This window comes from Terrapene carolina, unplaced genomic scaffold, assembly GCF_002925995.2.
Source record: "Terrapene carolina triunguis isolate 2854851 unplaced genomic scaffold, T_m_triunguis-2.0 Scaffold88, whole genome shotgun sequence".
In the NCBI taxonomy this organism is placed as follows: Eukaryota; Metazoa; Chordata; order Testudines; family Emydidae; genus Terrapene; species Terrapene triunguis.
Window position 1 is genome coordinate 24,022,779 of NW_020664439.1, and position 18,084 is coordinate 24,040,862.

General features: G+C 39.6%; 1 protein-coding gene across 1 annotated transcript in view; it reads left to right on the forward strand.

The window, feature by feature from the left end:
- The window catches only part of MED12L (mediator complex subunit 12L), a 322,140-nt gene that overhangs the window by 7,261 nt on the left and 296,795 nt on the right, over positions 1 to 18,084 (forward strand). The window contains exons 2-3 of the mRNA XM_026649916.1: positions 10,235 to 10,339; positions 16,564 to 16,755. Of these exons, the coding sequence (XP_026505701.1) occupies positions 10,235 to 10,339; positions 16,564 to 16,755 (297 nt within the window). The remainder of the gene's footprint in view (positions 1 to 10,234; positions 10,340 to 16,563; positions 16,756 to 18,084) is intronic.

An 18,084-nucleotide genomic window follows, 5' to 3' on the forward strand; every position in this document is an offset into this window, starting at 1 on the left:
CACACACACACACACACACACACACACACACACACACACACACACACCCTAACAGCAACTTCTGCAAATGAAAATATAGCCAATCTAATGGACACTTTTTTATTACAAAATTAAATGTGCATATTCCTAAAACATATAACAAATGTATTTTGCACTTTAGTGATACATTTCGTACATGTTTATAGTTAAGGATCAGTCAGGATTTTCATGATACAGTAGCTCAGGTCACTGTCTCCTATGGGGAAAACTAACAGGTGAGAGGCATGGGAGCCAGAGAGGAGGAGAACTCCTCCCAACATCTCTATGCTGTAAATTGACAAAGTTCAAGCTGTAACCAGGTACTATGTCAAATCTCATGCAACAGTGCTTTGAAGAGGTGTTGAAGTGTCCTGAGGCTTTGTGTTGCTCTGTGCCACTCAAAGCATCATCGAAGCAATGCATCATGGACTGCGAATAATGCGTTGTCTGTCTTGTAATATTGTACTAAAGAAAAAAGGTGGAAAGGTAAAATGCTTAAAATTACCCTTCCCCCCCGCAAAAAAAACAAAAAACAAAAAAACCAACCAACCCACCAGACAAGATAATTCTCATAAGGAAGGGAGTCCAGAGTTTAATATGGAAAGTATTTATTGTAGCTGTACTGTAAATAGTGGCAAAACAAGTGCCTGTTAGTCCTGGATTATGCATTTGAGCCTTCACAGCAAGGGTGGGGACAGAAACTCAATCTTCCTTTTCCAGAAACACAGGCTACTACCACTTCAGCTTAAGAGAAACTTCCTTAGCTCTTAGACATATAGATAGAGCACTGCGCAGATACAAATTTGTATCCCCCTCTGATCTGTGATCCACAAAAATGGTCTAGATATCCGCATCCATGGATGTAAAGCAGATATCTGTAGGGCTCTAGATACAAAATTTGTATCTGCATCTGATCTTCAATCTGCAAAAATGGTCTGTGGATTTGCAGGGCTCTACATATAGGAGCTATGAGACACAATTCAGTAATTCTGATTCTGTCCAGTTGAGGGCAGTGTCCTACATACATGAGCCAGTTCATTAGTTTCCTTTTACACCTGTTGTACTTAGATTGCAGAGGGCCACACAACAGTGGCTGAATGTGAATACTATATATGATGCAATATCTTCTAGACACACAAGAACGAGTAAAGAACATTATTTTGCATTTCCTTTCTTTTGTTGGTTTAAGTTGATCCCCTTTAAATTAGTCCTCTGAAGGATTCTCTCAGGTTAAAAATTGTTTTTAAAAATCCCTTGTTTTTAATAACACTATTAAACTGAAATAATTTTAAATTTAATTTACCATTCACCGGTTCTGCTGTCTGTTTACTTCATACGCTTCATTTAGCTTGGATGTCAAAATACACTGGGCAGTTCCCATTTTATTTTTCCCTGTAATTTTCTAGTCATTTACTTTCTGATTCTCCTTCACTAGCCCAATGATGCAGCGACTGAGTGATAAACATTACTGGAGAATGCTGAAATCTGAAGAGACTCTTTTGCAACGAATTAAAAACAAATTAATATACAACTGTACAGTCTGAAGTACCCGACAGTGATCCTTTAACATTGTTTGAACATAATTATTTATGTTGTATTTGATTCATACACATGTGTTCTCTCTGGATTCAAAAACACTAATTGAAGTAGGCCTGTCATGTACCCTAGGAGCACCCCAATGCCGTTGGCAAGGGGGGTCCCTGGTACATAACAGTAAAACTCAGCTGGCCTGACCAGCTCAATGCACCTCATATGTTGTTGTCATGGAAGGTATCATATACAAACTGGTAACATGCTGGTCCTGAAAATCATTGCATGCTGTATATATGGGGCTTGTACAAAGAGTTGTAAATGTGTGCTGGAATTCTGCTAAAATGTGTTTGGCAAGCAATGCATAAACCTAGTCTGCCCTAGAAAAAGGAATATGTATTTGCTTGTCTGACCTGCCTGGTTGTCAGGAAGAGACAATGAAGGTACGTATAAGGTAAAATAAAGCTAACAAACAGGGGAGAAGACCGCATGGTGTCTACACCCCAGCAGGAGAGAGAAGTTTTGTCTGGACATACTTTTCAAAGAATATATTTCAATGGTTTACTGGCCTATAAAAAGGTGGGGAGAGAACACTTATTTTATCTTTCACCCATGGAATCAAAGAAACCAAGTGCTTTGAGCTCTGTGTGTTGGGTCCTGGCTAAAGACAGGGCCAGCTATGCTGGAAGAATGACTGTGGTGAGAAAAACTTCTTTGAACAGAAGACTCTAGTTTTGTTGATATTTAATCATAGAAGTGTATTTTTAGTTTGTTTGTTTAACCATTTCTATCCTTATTCCTTATACTTGGTGTCATTTAAAACTACGTCCTTTTGTTAATAAACTTGCTTTACTTTTACCATAAATCAACTCAAAATGCTGTAATTGAAGTGGAGGGTTTAACCCCAGTTAGGTTAATAAACTACTTTGTACTATCTCTTTAAAGGAGCAGTAAGGTTTTGTGGGTGCTACCGTAAGAGGGGCTAAGCACTGCAGAGAAAGACATATCTGAGGTACTCGGGAATTGGAGCTCACTGATTCTTACTGGCTAGGCAAGGTTTGGACTGGTAGAGTCCTGAAGTTTGCTGGCAAGACAAGGGAGATAACACATAGCTTAGCAGCAGTAAAGCTTGCACTTGCTGAGACTCAGAGGGGTAACACACTGGCTCACAGTTCTGGGAAACCCAGCAGATCGTCATGCTAATATTCTGAAGGCTCTTTTGACTGCACTTGGTAGGTGTTGCAAGACTCTACCATACAATGTCAATGGCAGTACATGAGGAGTGTAATAATGAAGGACAGAAATAAGTTCAGGGCCTGACTTTTTCCTCAGAGGTGTGGAACAGCTGCAACTTCCATTCAATACATGGAAGGTGAGGATGCTCTGCACCTCTGAACATCAGCATTCTAATGTATTATTACTATTACTATTATATTTTGAAAAGGATCTTTGAATGTCTCACCTTTATAAATGCTCAGCTACTATGGTGATGAATGTTCTGATTGCAAAAATGGATCTTAAAAATGCTCTGTAAAGCAATTAAGATTTAATAAAATTTGAGCTCAGCTACTCTGATGACTATTTATTTAAAACTACAAAACGGGTTTAAATCTTGATTGGGTTTGCTTGGGGACACTGCTTGACATATTGAAAGCAGGCTTGACGTCCCTTCAAGAGCCTGCAAAATCCAGTGCAGTGTGCCACAGCGTGTCTCCTAATAAGTGACAGCACTGTGCGGCATTCCTGTGTTTGTTGCTTGGAGATGGCTTGATTTTTCAAGCTAAACCAAGTGATGGCATGCTTGACCTTTGTACATTTAGTTGTGTACAATTTAGGATTGTCTACACAGAGAAAAGCCTCAGTAGCTGGTGTGCACTAGCTGTGTGGACACTCTTACTGTGCATTCAGTGCCTTTGGGTGCATTAGTTTAATTCAGGGGTGGGCAAACTTTTTGGCTCGAGGGCCGCATCTGGGTGGGGAAATTGCATGCAGGGCCATGAATGTAGGGCTGGGGGTTGGTGTGCAGGAAGGGGCTCAGAGTAAGAGGTTGGGGCGGAGGAGGGGTGTGGGGTATATGAGGGGGCTTGGCAGGGGGTTGGGATGCAGGAGGGGGTACAGAGTGCAGGAGGGGGCTCAGGGCAGGGGTGCAGGTAGGGGGCCCAGGGCAGGGGGTTGAGGTGTGGGGTGCATGAGGAGTTCAGGGGTTTGGGCTCCGGCCCAGTGCCACTTACCTGAAGCGGCCCTGAGGTGGCAGTGGGGCCCCGAAGCGGCCGGCACCATGTCACCGCGGCCCCTGGGGGACGGGGGCCAGAGGGCTCAGCATGCTGCCCTCGCCTGCGGGTACTTCCCCCGAAGCTCCCATTGGCCACAGTTCCCCGTTCCTGGCCAATGGGAGCTGCGGGGTGTGTGTGTGTGTGCGCGTGCGCCTGCAGGCGAGGGCTGTGCACAGAGCCCTCTGCTCCCCCCCTCCCACTCCCTTCAGGGGCTGCAGGGATGTGGTGCTGGCTGCTTCTGGGAGCGGCGTGGGGCCCGCGCCGCCACGGGGGTGGCAATCCTGTGGGCCGGATCCAAAGCCCTGATGGGTCAGATCCAGCCCGCGGTCTGTAGTTTGCCTACCCCTGGTTTAATTGGAGGTGTACTAATCTAAACTGCTTGACGGCACTAAGCAGTGTCTATACAGGGTGTTTGTGCAGGGTAACAAGTGCACTGCAATTTCACATGCTAGCTTTCTGCACGCTAACTTCCCTGTGTGGACAAGTCCTAAATTTTTTACTGATGTTACATAACCAATTTGCTTGGCATTTTTTTCTAACAAAGTTGTACTTTTAGGATCTGATCCTGCACCATTAAAAGAATTGAGCTCTCTTTGACATTAACAAGAGTCGGATATAGTTCTTATTTCTTAATTTTTTTTAACCTTCCCAGTATGATGGGTGTTCGGTGATATGAATATGATTGGTTGAATTAAACTAGTGTGATATATTTGAATCTTTTGATGGTATCTGGTACCTGGATTAATTGACCTCTGTTCTTGGTATGTTAAACTTCAAATATTAAAATCAAAAGCTGATTGGGAAGAAGTTAATATAAAAGCAAAACCACTCCTCTGAAGCTCCACTTAGATCTAAATTTGTTTGAGGCATCGATTCATTTAAAGTTCTTGTAAATGAATGGTTGTTGGGGGGCCAAGTAAAGTCAAACCGAAGAAGTACAGTATTTATGGTACCACTTAACCTTCAACTCATGCTATGGGCCAACAGTACGTATGATATTGGAACACAATGTCACTTACGGACAGATTTAAAAAAAAAGCAGAACTAAAATAAAAAGACAAACAGCAAAACCTTTTGAGGTCATCTATGCAGTGAGTAGTAATAGTAACAAATATATTATTTTTCTTTTCAGCTTACTTTATGTTTATTTGTTTGCTTAGAATTAGGGCTGTTGATTAATCGCAGGTAACTCACACGAGTAACTCAAAAAAATTAATCACGATTAAAAATATTAATTGCAATTAATCACAATTTTACTCGCACTGTTAAACAATAGAATACCAATTGAAATTTTTAAAATGTTTTTGGATGTTTTTCTACATTTTCAAATATATTGATTTCAATTACAACACAGAATACAAAGTGTACAGTGATCACTTTATATTATTTTTATTACAGATATTTGCAATGTACCACTGATAAACAAAAGTAATAGTATTTTTCAATTCACCTTATACAAGTACCATAATGCAATCTCTTTATCGTGAAAGTGCAACTTTCAAATGTAGTTTTTTTTTTTTTTTTTTTTGTTACGTAACTGCAGTCAAAAACAAAACGATGTAAAACTTTAGAACCTACAAGTCTACTCAGTCCTACTTCTTATTCAGCCAATCACTAAGACAAACAAGTTTGTTTACATTTAGGGGAGATAATGCTGCCAGCTTCTTATTTACAATGTCACTGGAAGATGAGAACAGGCATTTGCATGGCACTTTTGTAGCTGGCATTGCAAGGTATTTACGTGCCAGATATGTTAAACATCCGTATACCCGTTTATGCTTCATTCCAGAGGACATACTTCCATGCTGATGATGCTCATTTAAAAAAAAAGTGTTAATTAAATTTGTGACTGAACTCCTTGGGGGAGAATTATATGTCTCCTGTTCTGTTTTACCCGCATTCCGCCATATATTTCATGTTATAACAGTCTCGGATGATGACCCAGCACATGATCATTTTAAGAACACTTTCACAGCAGATTTGACAAAACGAAAAGAAGGTACCAATGTGAGATTTCTCGACCCAAGGTTTAAGAATCTGAAGAACCTTTCAAAATCTGAGAGGGATGAAGTGTAGAGCATGCTTTCAGAAGTCTTAAAAGAGCAACACTGTGATGCAGAAACTACGGAACCCGAACCACCAAAAAAGAAAATCAACCTTCTGCTGGTGGCATCTGACTCAGATGATTAAAGTGAACACGTGTTGGTCTGCACTGCTTTGTATCATTATCGAGCAGTACCTGTCATCAGCATGGATGAATGTCTTCTAGAATGGTGGTTGAAGCATGAAGGGACATATGAATCTTAAGCGCATCTGGCATGTAAATATCTTGCTACAACAGTGCCATGCGAACGCCTATTCTCACTTTCTGGTGACACTGTAAACAAGAAGCGGGCAGCATTATCTCCTGCAAATGTAAACAAACTTGTTTGTCTGACTGGCTGAACAAGAAGTAGGACTGAGGGGACTTGTCGGCTCTAAAGTTTTACAGTGCTTTATTTTTGAATGCAGTTATTTTTTGTATGTAATTCTACATTTGTAAGTTCAACTTTCATGATACAGTGCATGAGGTGAATTGAAAAATGCAATTTTTGTTTTTTACAGCACAAATATTTGTAAGAAAAAATATAAAGTGAGCACTGTACATTTTGTATTGTGTTGTAATTGAAATCAGTATATTTGAAAATGTAGAAAACATCCAAAAATATTTAAATAAATGGTATTCTATTATTGTTTAACAGTGCGATTAATCATGATTAATTTTTTTAATCGCATGCTTAATCGCGATTAATTTTTTTTAATCGCTTGGCAGCCCTATTTAGAATCCTTTTATCACTTTGATCTCTTGGTTGATCTAATTTTCAAGGCTGTCTTGGGGATAGTGTAGGTGGGAGGAGTGTTTTAGCACTTTGTTGTCCTCATTTAAAATTCAGATTAGTGTTTCTGGCTGGCTTCATAAACCCTGCAGAGTGCTCAGAATTCTCTTAAATTCAAAAACACTGTAGTGAATAATTCCTATGTTATCCTTCAGACTTCCCAGAAATACTCAAAAGCTCTGCTCCTTGTTGAGGATAACAGAATAAACCAAAAGGGGAGTTTCTAGGCCAAACTCCTTTTGGAAGACTGTTTTGCCAAAAAAAGATTATAGTCCATATTTAAAAAAAAAAAAAAAAATTTCTTCTGGCACAGTATTTGTTTAGTTTTGGTGAAGTTTAGGGAGTTGGAGGAGACTGTTAGAGCTGGTCTTAATTGGCAAGTTACATCTCCAACCTGTAAAGACCTAGGTATGTACATGCGATTAGTTCCCCTGAACGCAATGGGATTACTCGTGCTTTTTGAGTTCTCATTGTCCCATTAATAGGGCTGTGCACTTGTTTAATGTAAACACAGGCATAAATCTCTGTAGCATCAAGTCACTGTCAAAACTTTATACTAGCGATAATCACTTACAATAATGCTCCTACTGCAAAAGTAACACTCCAGAAGAAGTAGGTTGAACTGCAAAATGGGCACTATTGCTTCATTGTAGCTGTTTATTCTGGCTGTTTCAGTATATGTAGTAAAGATCTGTTTGCCAGTTGTGGTTTCAGCCACCGAGCTGAAATGGTTGCATAGAAAGTTTCAGCAAAGCAAAATATGGTACAGACCATTTCTCTTTGTACCTGTCATAAATCAGATGCTGTTTTTGCTCTCTGCTCTTGGGGCAGGACTACATTGGATGGTGTTCTTAAACCTTGCCACAGATCTCAAGTCTGAATGAAGCTGCCTCTGTAATGCAGTGGGAACACATTTTTACCTTTGCTCTCTGAACTGCACTGGTTTCCTGTTTGTTTCTGGGAGCAATTCGAGATGTTGATTCTAATCTGTAAAGTTCTTCTTTCTGTCTGACACCATGTCTCTCTCTGCACCATCACAACACATGAGATGCTGACAGCTCTTAGATATGTGATCTTAAGGGCTGGAGCAGAGGGTCCCCAGCTGTGGGAGCGCTCTGCTTTGGGCAATCCAAGAGAGCTTTCAAATTCACTGATTTTTTTTTTTTTTTTTTCTTTTTCAGAAGGCCATGCAAGACACCATTTTTAGTCCAGATCTACTCTTGTTATTGATCATCCCTGTGATATTTATAATGGCTTGTTAAAGCAACAGGGCTGCTTGTGCTTTCTGTTGCGAACAGTTTCATTTGTTCTTTATGTTAACTTGCGTCATGTGCCCAGCTGCCACAGCACAAGTGCATAAAAATATAGAAATGTCATCCCTTCTGTTTCCTACAGCTTTAGCTGAAAGCCTTCAGGTTTCTAATCCAAAAATAATATAGAGTTCTGGGTGGTTCTTAGTGTCCTCTGAAATGTGTCTTGTGCTCTTTGGATGGTGTAACATTTAAATACCTTCTGAAAGCTCGTGGTCATTGAGCATTGTGGGGTGCATTCAAGTAAGTGCCAGAATTACCTCAGGAGTTTAGCCAGGCCGTTGCACTTGGATATGCGACGTCCACAACTTTTGATGTCAGTGCCCCTCTACCAGTACTACAGAAAAGAGACTGGGAGGCAAGGACCAGATGTATAGCTCCATTTAGGAATGAGAAGTAAACCTAACTCTTGCCCCTCCTCCTTAAAAATATGGAGCCATCTTTGGAGAGGTGGGATAAATGCTACTGGTTCTTCAGACGTGAGTCTTAAAGGGTCTAAACTGGACGTAGAACAACTTTGTTATGGGATTTCCGTTTTACGGGCCACACTAAATACATCTTTGAAGAAGGGAGTGGGGAAGTAGATGGAAAGATTAAATTTATGTGTGTAGTAAGACCATGTTTGGCTTTAACAGTACACTGGAGAACTTCTTTATGAAGACCATGTCATTTTAGAAAATGGCCCTTGTAGCGCAGCCAAGAGCAGTGAGACCTATAGTAGGGTCATCTGCTGAGTAAGTGCTGATAATGGAAGTCAGTGATAGTGATGACAGCTTAAATATTTAAGTTCGGTCATTCTCCTAAGATGATACATTTGGGAAAAATATATATGTAAACCTGTTTGTGTTTAGAGAAATTCTAGTGCCTCACATAAAGGGCTTTGTATGGGGAAACAGTGTTGGAGCTGACTGGAACACAGGCAGGCCATGGAATCCTTTTGCATTTCACTCCCCACCAAAAGAAAACCAAACCAATAACAACAACAAAAGGTTGCAGATCAGTACAGTTGATTGGCTGTAATGCTGAATACAACCTGTGTGTAACAGACAGGCTGGAGCCTGGCACCTCTATCTCCGGGTCTCAGTAGGTATTCTGTGAGGTTACGGTTTTTGAAGGGAGTGTGTGACTGTTGAGAGCAAGGCCTGCTGGGAATGGGGAAGCAGAATATAAAAGGCAGGTGACCAGGTCTTATTTGCCCGTGTGGAGAGAGACTTGCTAAGAACAGCATGCTGATGAGGTTCTCCAGTGACTGGGGGCCAGCAAGCAGGATTCCCAGTAAGGGGCCATGCTAAAGCCCGTGGAGGGAGATGGGCCAGTGTAGGAAGTGGGTCACAGAGAATTATGCATGGAGTGGGCAGCTTTTTTGCTGCTGTAAGATGTTAGGGGCTGGAGCCTCTGATTAAAGGATGGCACAGGCTTCCCTGTGGTGCTGCCTGACAGCAGTAGTGTACTGGCACCATGACAGTCAAGGGGCAAAGAGGCTGTTGTGATACCACTGAAGCAGAAGGGGAAATTCCAGACTTGTCCAGACAGGTTTTCCTTTGGGCCTTTGTTTACCCCAACAAGGAATGATTTTCAGTTGGGTCAGAGGGTCAAACTACCTTAGCAGTAAAGGCAAGCAGAGGCGTAGATGGAGGAAACAGAGGCAGGGGTCTACCTAGCCTTGCATGTACCCCATAATGGGGGTTTGTGGCTAGTGGATCTATCCAGTTCCTGGACCTGGATTGATGTGTATAGTCAAGTCCTGCCACACTCTTGGCTAACCAGAGCTTGCCCTGCTGCAGAACTCAGCCCTATGGCATACAGAGGGCTGTGGAGTCAAACTCTTCTCCTTCTGTGCTTCCCGTCCTCCCCTCTCCCAAATAGTAGAACCATATTGGTTCTATTGCGTGTGTGTGCCTGACGTGCAGATACTTGGATGATTTGATCTCCAGGCAGTTTCTGTTCTTCCTTCTTTCTTCTTTTTATAGGAACCCTCCTGCTCCAACAAAAATACAGACAGGTTTGAGCTGAAGCCTGGAAATCTGGAATGAGTTGCATACTGGCATTCTTTTTCTCTAAAATTGTATGAAAAGGGAAGATTTGCAGAGAATACACAGTCCATGTGCAAAATATACAGTGTGACACACCAAGACTTGCTTTTATAAAAATATGTTGATGCAAATGATCAAATTTTAAAAAACTAAATTTAATTCTTTGTAACTTAACAAAAATATGCTCTTTGCAGGATGAACTTACTGCAGTGAATGTAAAGCAGGGTTTCAATAATCAACCAGCCTTCTCTGGAGATGAGCATGGATCTGCTAGAAATATTGTCATTAATGCCTCAAAGGTAAGGCAATGTTTATTAGTTTGCTGGAGTACTGATTTACAAACGTGTGTGTATTTTACCATTTAAGTTACTTTTTTTGGAGGATGGGGGGAGGGAAAGTTGTCTACAATTTGTAAGTCAACAGTGGTGTTTTTTGTTTCAGATTGTTCTACCCTAAAGTCTTAGTATTTGTAGATCAAGATTGGATGTTTGTCTAGAAGGTATGCCCTAGGAATTATTTTCAGGAAGTTCTGTGGCCTGTGCTATACAGACATCAGAATAGAAGATCACAATGGTTCCTTCTGGTCTAAGAATCTGAGTATTGAAATTAATTATAAACCTAGTGTAAGAATGTTGAGAGTAAATTCCAGTTCTTCAGCTGGTTGCTGTACTGGCCGTCAGATGTTAATAATAGGGTTGTAAGTAATAACCAGCATGGATTTGTCAAGAACCAATCAGGCCAAACCAATCTAACTCTTTGACCGGGTTACTGGCCTAGTGGATAGGAGGGAATCTTTAGATGTGATAATCTTGATTTTTAGTAAGGCTTTTGACATAGTCTCATAAGTAAATTAGGGAAATGTGGCCTAGATGAAAGTACTATAAGGTGGGTACAAACTGGTTGAAAGACTGTACTCAGAGTAATTATTAATGGATCGCTTTCAAACTGGGGGGATCTATCTAGTGGAGTTGCACAGGGGTCTGTTCTAGACCTGATACTATTCAGTATTTTCATTGATGACTTGGATAATGGGACATGCGCGGGGGCGGGGGGAGAGAGCAAACAGGGCCATGCTCCCCCCACCCCCAATAATCGGCAGGGCCACAGAACTCCTCCTGGCCTCAGGGCTGCGGCAGGGAGAGCAAGCTCCTGGCTGTGGCGGGGGCACAGAATGTGACCCTCCAAAAGCGATCAAATTCCTGCAGACCCCTCTGCTTATATTTGCAGATGACCCCAAGTTGAGAGAAGTCGCTAGCACTTTGGAGGACAGGATTAGAATTCAAAATGACCTTAACAAATTGGAGAATTGGTCTGAAATCAACAAGATGAAGTTCCTTAAAGACAAGTGCAAAGTACTACACTTAGGAAGGAAAAATCAATGTAGAACTACAAAATGGGGAATAACTGGCTAGGTGTCAGGCAGTACTGCTGAAAAGGATCTGAGGATTATAGTGGATCACAAATGGAATATGTGTCAACAGAATGATGCAGTTTTGAAAAAAACTAATATCATTCTGGCGTGTATGAACAGGAGTATTGTATGTAAAATGTGGGATGCAATTGTCTTGCTCTGTTTGGCACTGGTGCAGCCTCAGCTGCAGTACCAGGGCCAGCTCCAGCTTTTCAGCCGCCCCAAGTGGCAAAAAAGAAAAAAAAGAAAAGAAAAAAAGGCGAGCGGCAGCACTTCGGTGGCAGCTCAATTGCAGGTCCCCCTCTCTTCCTCTTCGGTGGCAATTCGGCGGCAGCTCAAAGAGGAAGAGGGGGAATGAGGGACCCGCCGCTGAAGACCCCTTTTGAATTGGCTGCCCCAAGCACTTGCTTCCGAAGCTGGTGCCTGGAGCCAGCCCTGTGCAGTACTATGTCCAGTTCTGGGCGCCACACTTTAGGAAAGATATGGACAAACTGGAGAGAGTCCAGAAGAAAGATACTGAAATGATAAAAGGCTTAGAAAACCTCGTGTATGAGGAAAAGTTAGAAAAACTGGACTCCTTTAGTCTTAAGAAAAGACTAGGTGTGGGGGTGGGGAGAACGTGATAACAATCTTCAGATATGTTAAGGGCTGCTATAAAGAGAACTCTGATCAATTTTTCTCCATGTCCACTGAAGTTAGGACTAGAAGTAATCAGTTTAATTTGCAGCAAGGGAGATTTAGGTTAGATATAAAGAAAAGCATTTGAATAGGCTTCCAATGGAGGCTGTCAAGTTCCCATCATTGGAGGTTTTTAAGAACAGGTTAGACAAACACCTGTTCAGGGATGGTCTATGTGAACTTGTTCTTGCCTTAGCACAGAGAGCTGGACTAGATAACTTTTCTTGGTCCCTTACAGCCCTCTATGTGGGGAAAAAAGGGTACTTAAAAACTGAGTACTGTATACTTGACATAATACCAGATTGTAACATTTCAGTCTGAAAAAGGTAATTACTTTTTGTTTCCAGTCTTACGTTTTCATGGTTTATAAAGGCAATAATGACTTTCTTTCCTTGTAGGTAATCATTGCTGGTATAAAGACACCTGCCTTGTGGTGGGCCCTTAACTATTCCAGCTGTTTACTTACTGCCAGGAAATACCTTCCCCATCAGCCATTGTTGCATGTTGGTTTTATTCAAATGAACATTTTTTTTAAAATGTAGTTTTGAATTGTATTTACTGAAACTTCACATACATTTTTTATGAAGAAAGCTAAGCAAGTATCAAAGTACTGTAAAGCTCAATAAAATATTAGTAAAACTCTTCTAATATGATCATTACAGCTGATAACTCAAATTATTTTTTGAAAACAAGGTTTTTCGAAGGAAACAGAGAATTTCTTTTTTTCCTCCTCTGTTCTACTCCACCACTGGGAAAGGAGGTGGGGGGAAGGAATTATTTATTTATTGACTGAAATCCTGAAGTTTCAAGCAAAATGAAAAAAAACTTTATTGCATTTGTAATTTTTAATAGAAAACACTTATTTTCAGAGCTGGTTGGAAAAGTGATTTTATTGTGATAATAAGTAATCAACTGTTTTGTACACAGGACATGTAGCTGTTATTTGGGGAAGCATAAATATCAAAATATGATATTTGCCAATTTATTCTTTTAAAATATTAAAAGATGCATATACAAATTGGTTCTATTGACAAAATACTAGAGCGTTTATGCTACATTCTTGTGGCTTTCGTATCCTCTAGAACTGCTACCTGCAGACACTTGCTTTGTCATTTAACTTTTAATTAGTCTTGAATTGAATAATCTTGTATTGTGATGAGATCTTAACTATTCAAAAATACAAACTTAAAAAAAAAACAGTTTGAGGAAATGCTCATAGCTGTTTAAAATTGTTTTATTCTACATGACTTAAAATATGTTCAATGTCTATTTTAAAGCCTTTCTGCTGAAATTAAAACTTAACCAACTGGAAACATTCTCCATGAAGATTAAAAAGTCCCCCTCAAAATGGTTTTAAAGTATCCATCTATACTAGCTTATGTTGCGATGAAATACTTGTTTTAAGATGTAAATAAATTTGGATAACTTTTTTTTTCTTTATCCCATCTTTGTTTTTCCTGCTGTTGGTAGGACAGTCAATTTTGGTTGCACGTATTCCTTGAGGTTTCATCACATGACATCTTTAATTAAAGATGAATCTTTAATTCCTGGAGACTGCAGGACAATCCCGGAGGGTGGGCAACCCTAGCTGTTGGTTGAACCTGAAATTGCTGAAATACTGTAAAAGGCAGTTCCCTCGAGCATTTTTGGCTTAGAAATAGGGCTGTCGATTAATAGCAGTTAACTCACGTGATTAACTCAAATTAATCACAATTTAAAAATTATTTGCGATTAATCGCACCACTAAACAATGAAATACCAATTGATATTTATTAAATACTTTTGGATGTTTTTCTACATTTTCAAATATATTGATTTCTATTACAACACAGACTACAAAGTGTACAGTTCTCACTTTATATTATTATTTTTGATTACAAATATTTGCAATGTAAAAACGATAAACAAAAGAAATAGTATTTTTCAATTCACCTCATACTAGTACTGTAATGCAATCTCTTTATCGTGAAAGCGTAACTTACAAACGTAGGTTTTTTTTTTTTTTTATATATTTTCTCACAAACAAAACAATGTAAAACTTTAGAACAGTGGTTCTCAAACTTTTGTACTGGTGACCCCTTTCACATAGCAAGCCTCTGAGTGCGACTCCCCTTATAAATTAAAAACACTTTTAAATATATTTAACACCATTATAAATGCTGGAGGCAAAGCGGGGTCTGGGTGGAGGCTGACAGCTCGCAATCCCCCATGTAATAACCTTGTGATCTCCTGAGGGGTCCAGACCCCCAGTTTGAGAACCCCTGCTTTAGAGCCTACAAGTCCACTCAGTCCTACTTCTTGTTTAGCCAATTGCTAAGACAAACAAGTTTGTTTACATTTAGCGGAGATACTACTGCCTGCTTCTTATTTACGTCACTGGAAAATGAGAACAGGTATTTGCATGGCACTTTTGTAGCCGGTATTGCAAGGTATTTATGTGCCAGATATGCTAAACATTCGTATGCCCCTTCATGCTCTGGCCACCATTCCAGAGGACTTACTTCCATGCTGATGATGCTCATTTAAAAAAATATGTTAATTACATTTGTGACTGAACTCCTTGGGGGAGAATTCTATGTCTCCTGTTCTGTTTTACCGGCATTCTTCCATATATTTCACGTTATAGCAGTCTCAGATGATGACCCAGCACATGATCATTTTAAGAACACTTTCACAGCAGATTTAACAAAATGCAAAGAAGGTACCAATCAATGTGAGATTTCTAAAAATAGCTACAGCATTCAACCCAAGGTTTAAGAATCTGAAGTGCTGTCCCAAATCTGAGAGGGACAAGGTGTGGAGCATGCTTTAAGAAGTCTTAAAAGAGCAACTCTCCAATGTGGAAACTACAGAACCCAAACCACTAAAAAAGATATCAACCTTCTGCTGGTGGCATCTGACTCAGATGACAAAAATGAACATGAATCGGTTCACATTGCTTTGGATTGTTATCGAGCAGAACCCGTCATCAGCATGGACGTATGTCCTCTGGAATGGTGGTTGAAGCATGAAGGGACATATGCATCTTTAGTGCATCTGACACGTAAATATCTTGCTATACCAGCTACAACAGTGCCATGTGAACGCCTGTTCTCACTTTCTGGTGACATTGTAAACAAGAAGTGGGCAGCATTATCGCCTGCAAATTGTAACCCAACTTGTTTGTCTGAGTGACTGACTGAACTCTACATTTGTAAGTTGAACTTTCATGATAAAGAGATTACACTACAGTACTTGCAGTAGGGAAATTGAAAAAAAATTTTTTTTACAGTGCAAATATATCTGTAATCAAAAATAAATATAAAGTGAGCACTGTACACTTTGTGTTCTGTGTTGTAATTGAAATGAATATTAGAAAATGTAGAAAACACCCAAAATATTTAAATAAATGGTATTCTATTATTGCTTAACAGCACGATTAATCAAGATTAATTTTTTAGTCGCTTGACAGCCCTACTTAGAAGAAATCAAGAAGTATGGGAAATCTCAGGAATCTATGCTTAAACATTTGCATACACATTTGAACCTTTATATGCTTATCCGTACCTTTTCAGGTTTGAATATAATCGCTGATGATAGAAGGGAATTGAATACTGTCCTGGTCATAACTGAGGGCTTGTCTACATGGCAAGATGCTGTGTGGCAAACCAGGGTGTGAATCTACAGTACTGTAGGTCGCTGCATAGTAATGTCCCACATGGATACTGCTACAGCACACTGAAAGTCCTGGAGTGAGGCTTAGCAGACTACTACTTGAAAATACAGTATGCTAAGTCATTCACTGTGTTGTAACATGTCCACGTGGGACGTTACTGCGTGGTAAGCTGGTGTGTGGGGTAGGGGAAGGGGCATGCACATGACCGCACTCATAACGTGCTATAATGATGAAAGATCGAGGAACAGTGAGAAATGTATTACTGTTAAAGTAGTTATTTTAGACTTGTATTATGGTCTCAATCCAGCAAAGGATTTAAGCACACTTTTAACTTTAAACACGCGAGGAGTCCCATTAAAATGGAATGATTCATGTACTTAATGTTTAGGAGAATTTTCAATTCTTTCCTGGAATGGGCCTAAATTGGGGAGAATGCTCTGTTGGAGAGACATGGAAGTATGAGTTATAGTGTAATCATTGGAAGTATGATGTCCACTGCATTTTTTTTTAACTTTATCAGGCATCTTCAAGAGCCTTTTTGTTTACTGCTTGGCTCTATTGGCCCTTCTCTCCTATGACTAGTAATGGTGCTCTGGCGCTTAGCATCAGGAAACTCCAACTCCGAGCTCCAGGGAATTAAACTGTAAGCTCATTAAACTGATAGCTTAGACTAGAGTGATGACTACCTCTATTCAAATGGAAATCCTGTGTGTGTTAATGTACAATAGATGCTTACTTATTGTGTTGTCTTATATTTGTGTTTTTTGTTTTTCCACCAGATTGGCGCTTATTTTAGCAGCATATTAGCAGAAAAGCTAAAACTTAATACTTTCCAGGACACAGGAAAGAAGAAACCACAAGTAAATGCCAAAGATAATTATTGGCTGGTTACTGCTCGCTCTCAGAGTGCAATTCACAACTGGTTCACAGATTTAGCAGGAAATAAACCACTGACTACTTTAGCAAAAAAGGTATAAACAGATTTTTCACTCCCCTTCTTTTTTTAATGTTCCTTGGATTTTACAGAGTTGGAGTATTTATGTAATACTTTATTTATATTTATATTAACCAATGCATATTTCTGCATTTATTATTAAAAAGTGACTTGATCTCATTCTGATCACAAAGCAGGCTTTCTATAAATCATTGTGCAGTAAGGGTGTAGATGGATATGGACTCCTCTATATACATCACATGGGGGAAATGCTTTTTTCTCTGTCCTGAGATGTACAGTAATGGGAAAATTGGCATACTTTATAATTGGGGTCCCCACTGAAATCAATATGATTTTGCCACTGACTTCAATGGGAGTAGGAGGATGCTTTGAAATGTTTATTCTTGTCTTTGTATCTTCTTATTCAAAAGAAAAGAGGCTAGATTCCCAAACACTGTCTAAACTGTGAAGTTCTTTGTGCAAACTGCCTTACTTCTCTTTGGCTATAGTTAACCTTGGGTAACCAGGTTCTCTGTGTATACGCTTTATTTAGATGTTTTCTGTCTCAATGCAAGAATTCTCCTCTACAAAAATTTCTCATAACAAAGTAAGAAAGTGTTGGAGGTTGATGCAGTATTGAGAGAAACACCTTGCTTTTACTCCAATCCTCTTGAATGCCCTTTACATTGACACCAATACATCCTTACTATCTCTTGTAAATTCTTTTCCTTTCACCATTCTTATTCCTAAGATCTTGCTCAGGTTTGATAGCAGCATGCTTCCAACAGCTCAAGGATGGGGGAAGACATCTTGCTTCTTTTCAGGTTTCTTTCAAATAGCATGACGTGTCTGGAAAAAAATTAGTGTGAAACTAGGAAAAAATTCTATCAAACTCTGATCAGTTAGGAATATTGAGACAATCAAGACAAATGTCAGTCTGGCAATGGAAATCTTAGACTGTGCTTGAGATGGAAACTGGAACCAAAATAACTAAATTGGTGTCATTAGTTATTTTGGTGTAAATCTGTCTGTGACAATCTTATTATGGAATAAGAGTGCCCTATGAATTTAAGTTACATTGAAATATGGTACTCTTATTCCACAATAAGATTGTGCACAGAGAGACCTGAACAGAGATAAATAAAGCTGTGAGTTATACCAAGTTTGGTTCTGGTTTCTGTGTTTCTAAGGCCTATGACTAAAATGAATAGCGTAGGAATATATACCATCCAGTGCCAGGAGTGAGTGTTTTATAATAAGAGCTATCAACCAATAAGGTTCATTTCTTAACTTAAAAAAATGTTAATCTCAGAAGTGGTGATACTGAAAGAATCCTTTAGACTATATTCTTGCTTCTTAGTAAGTG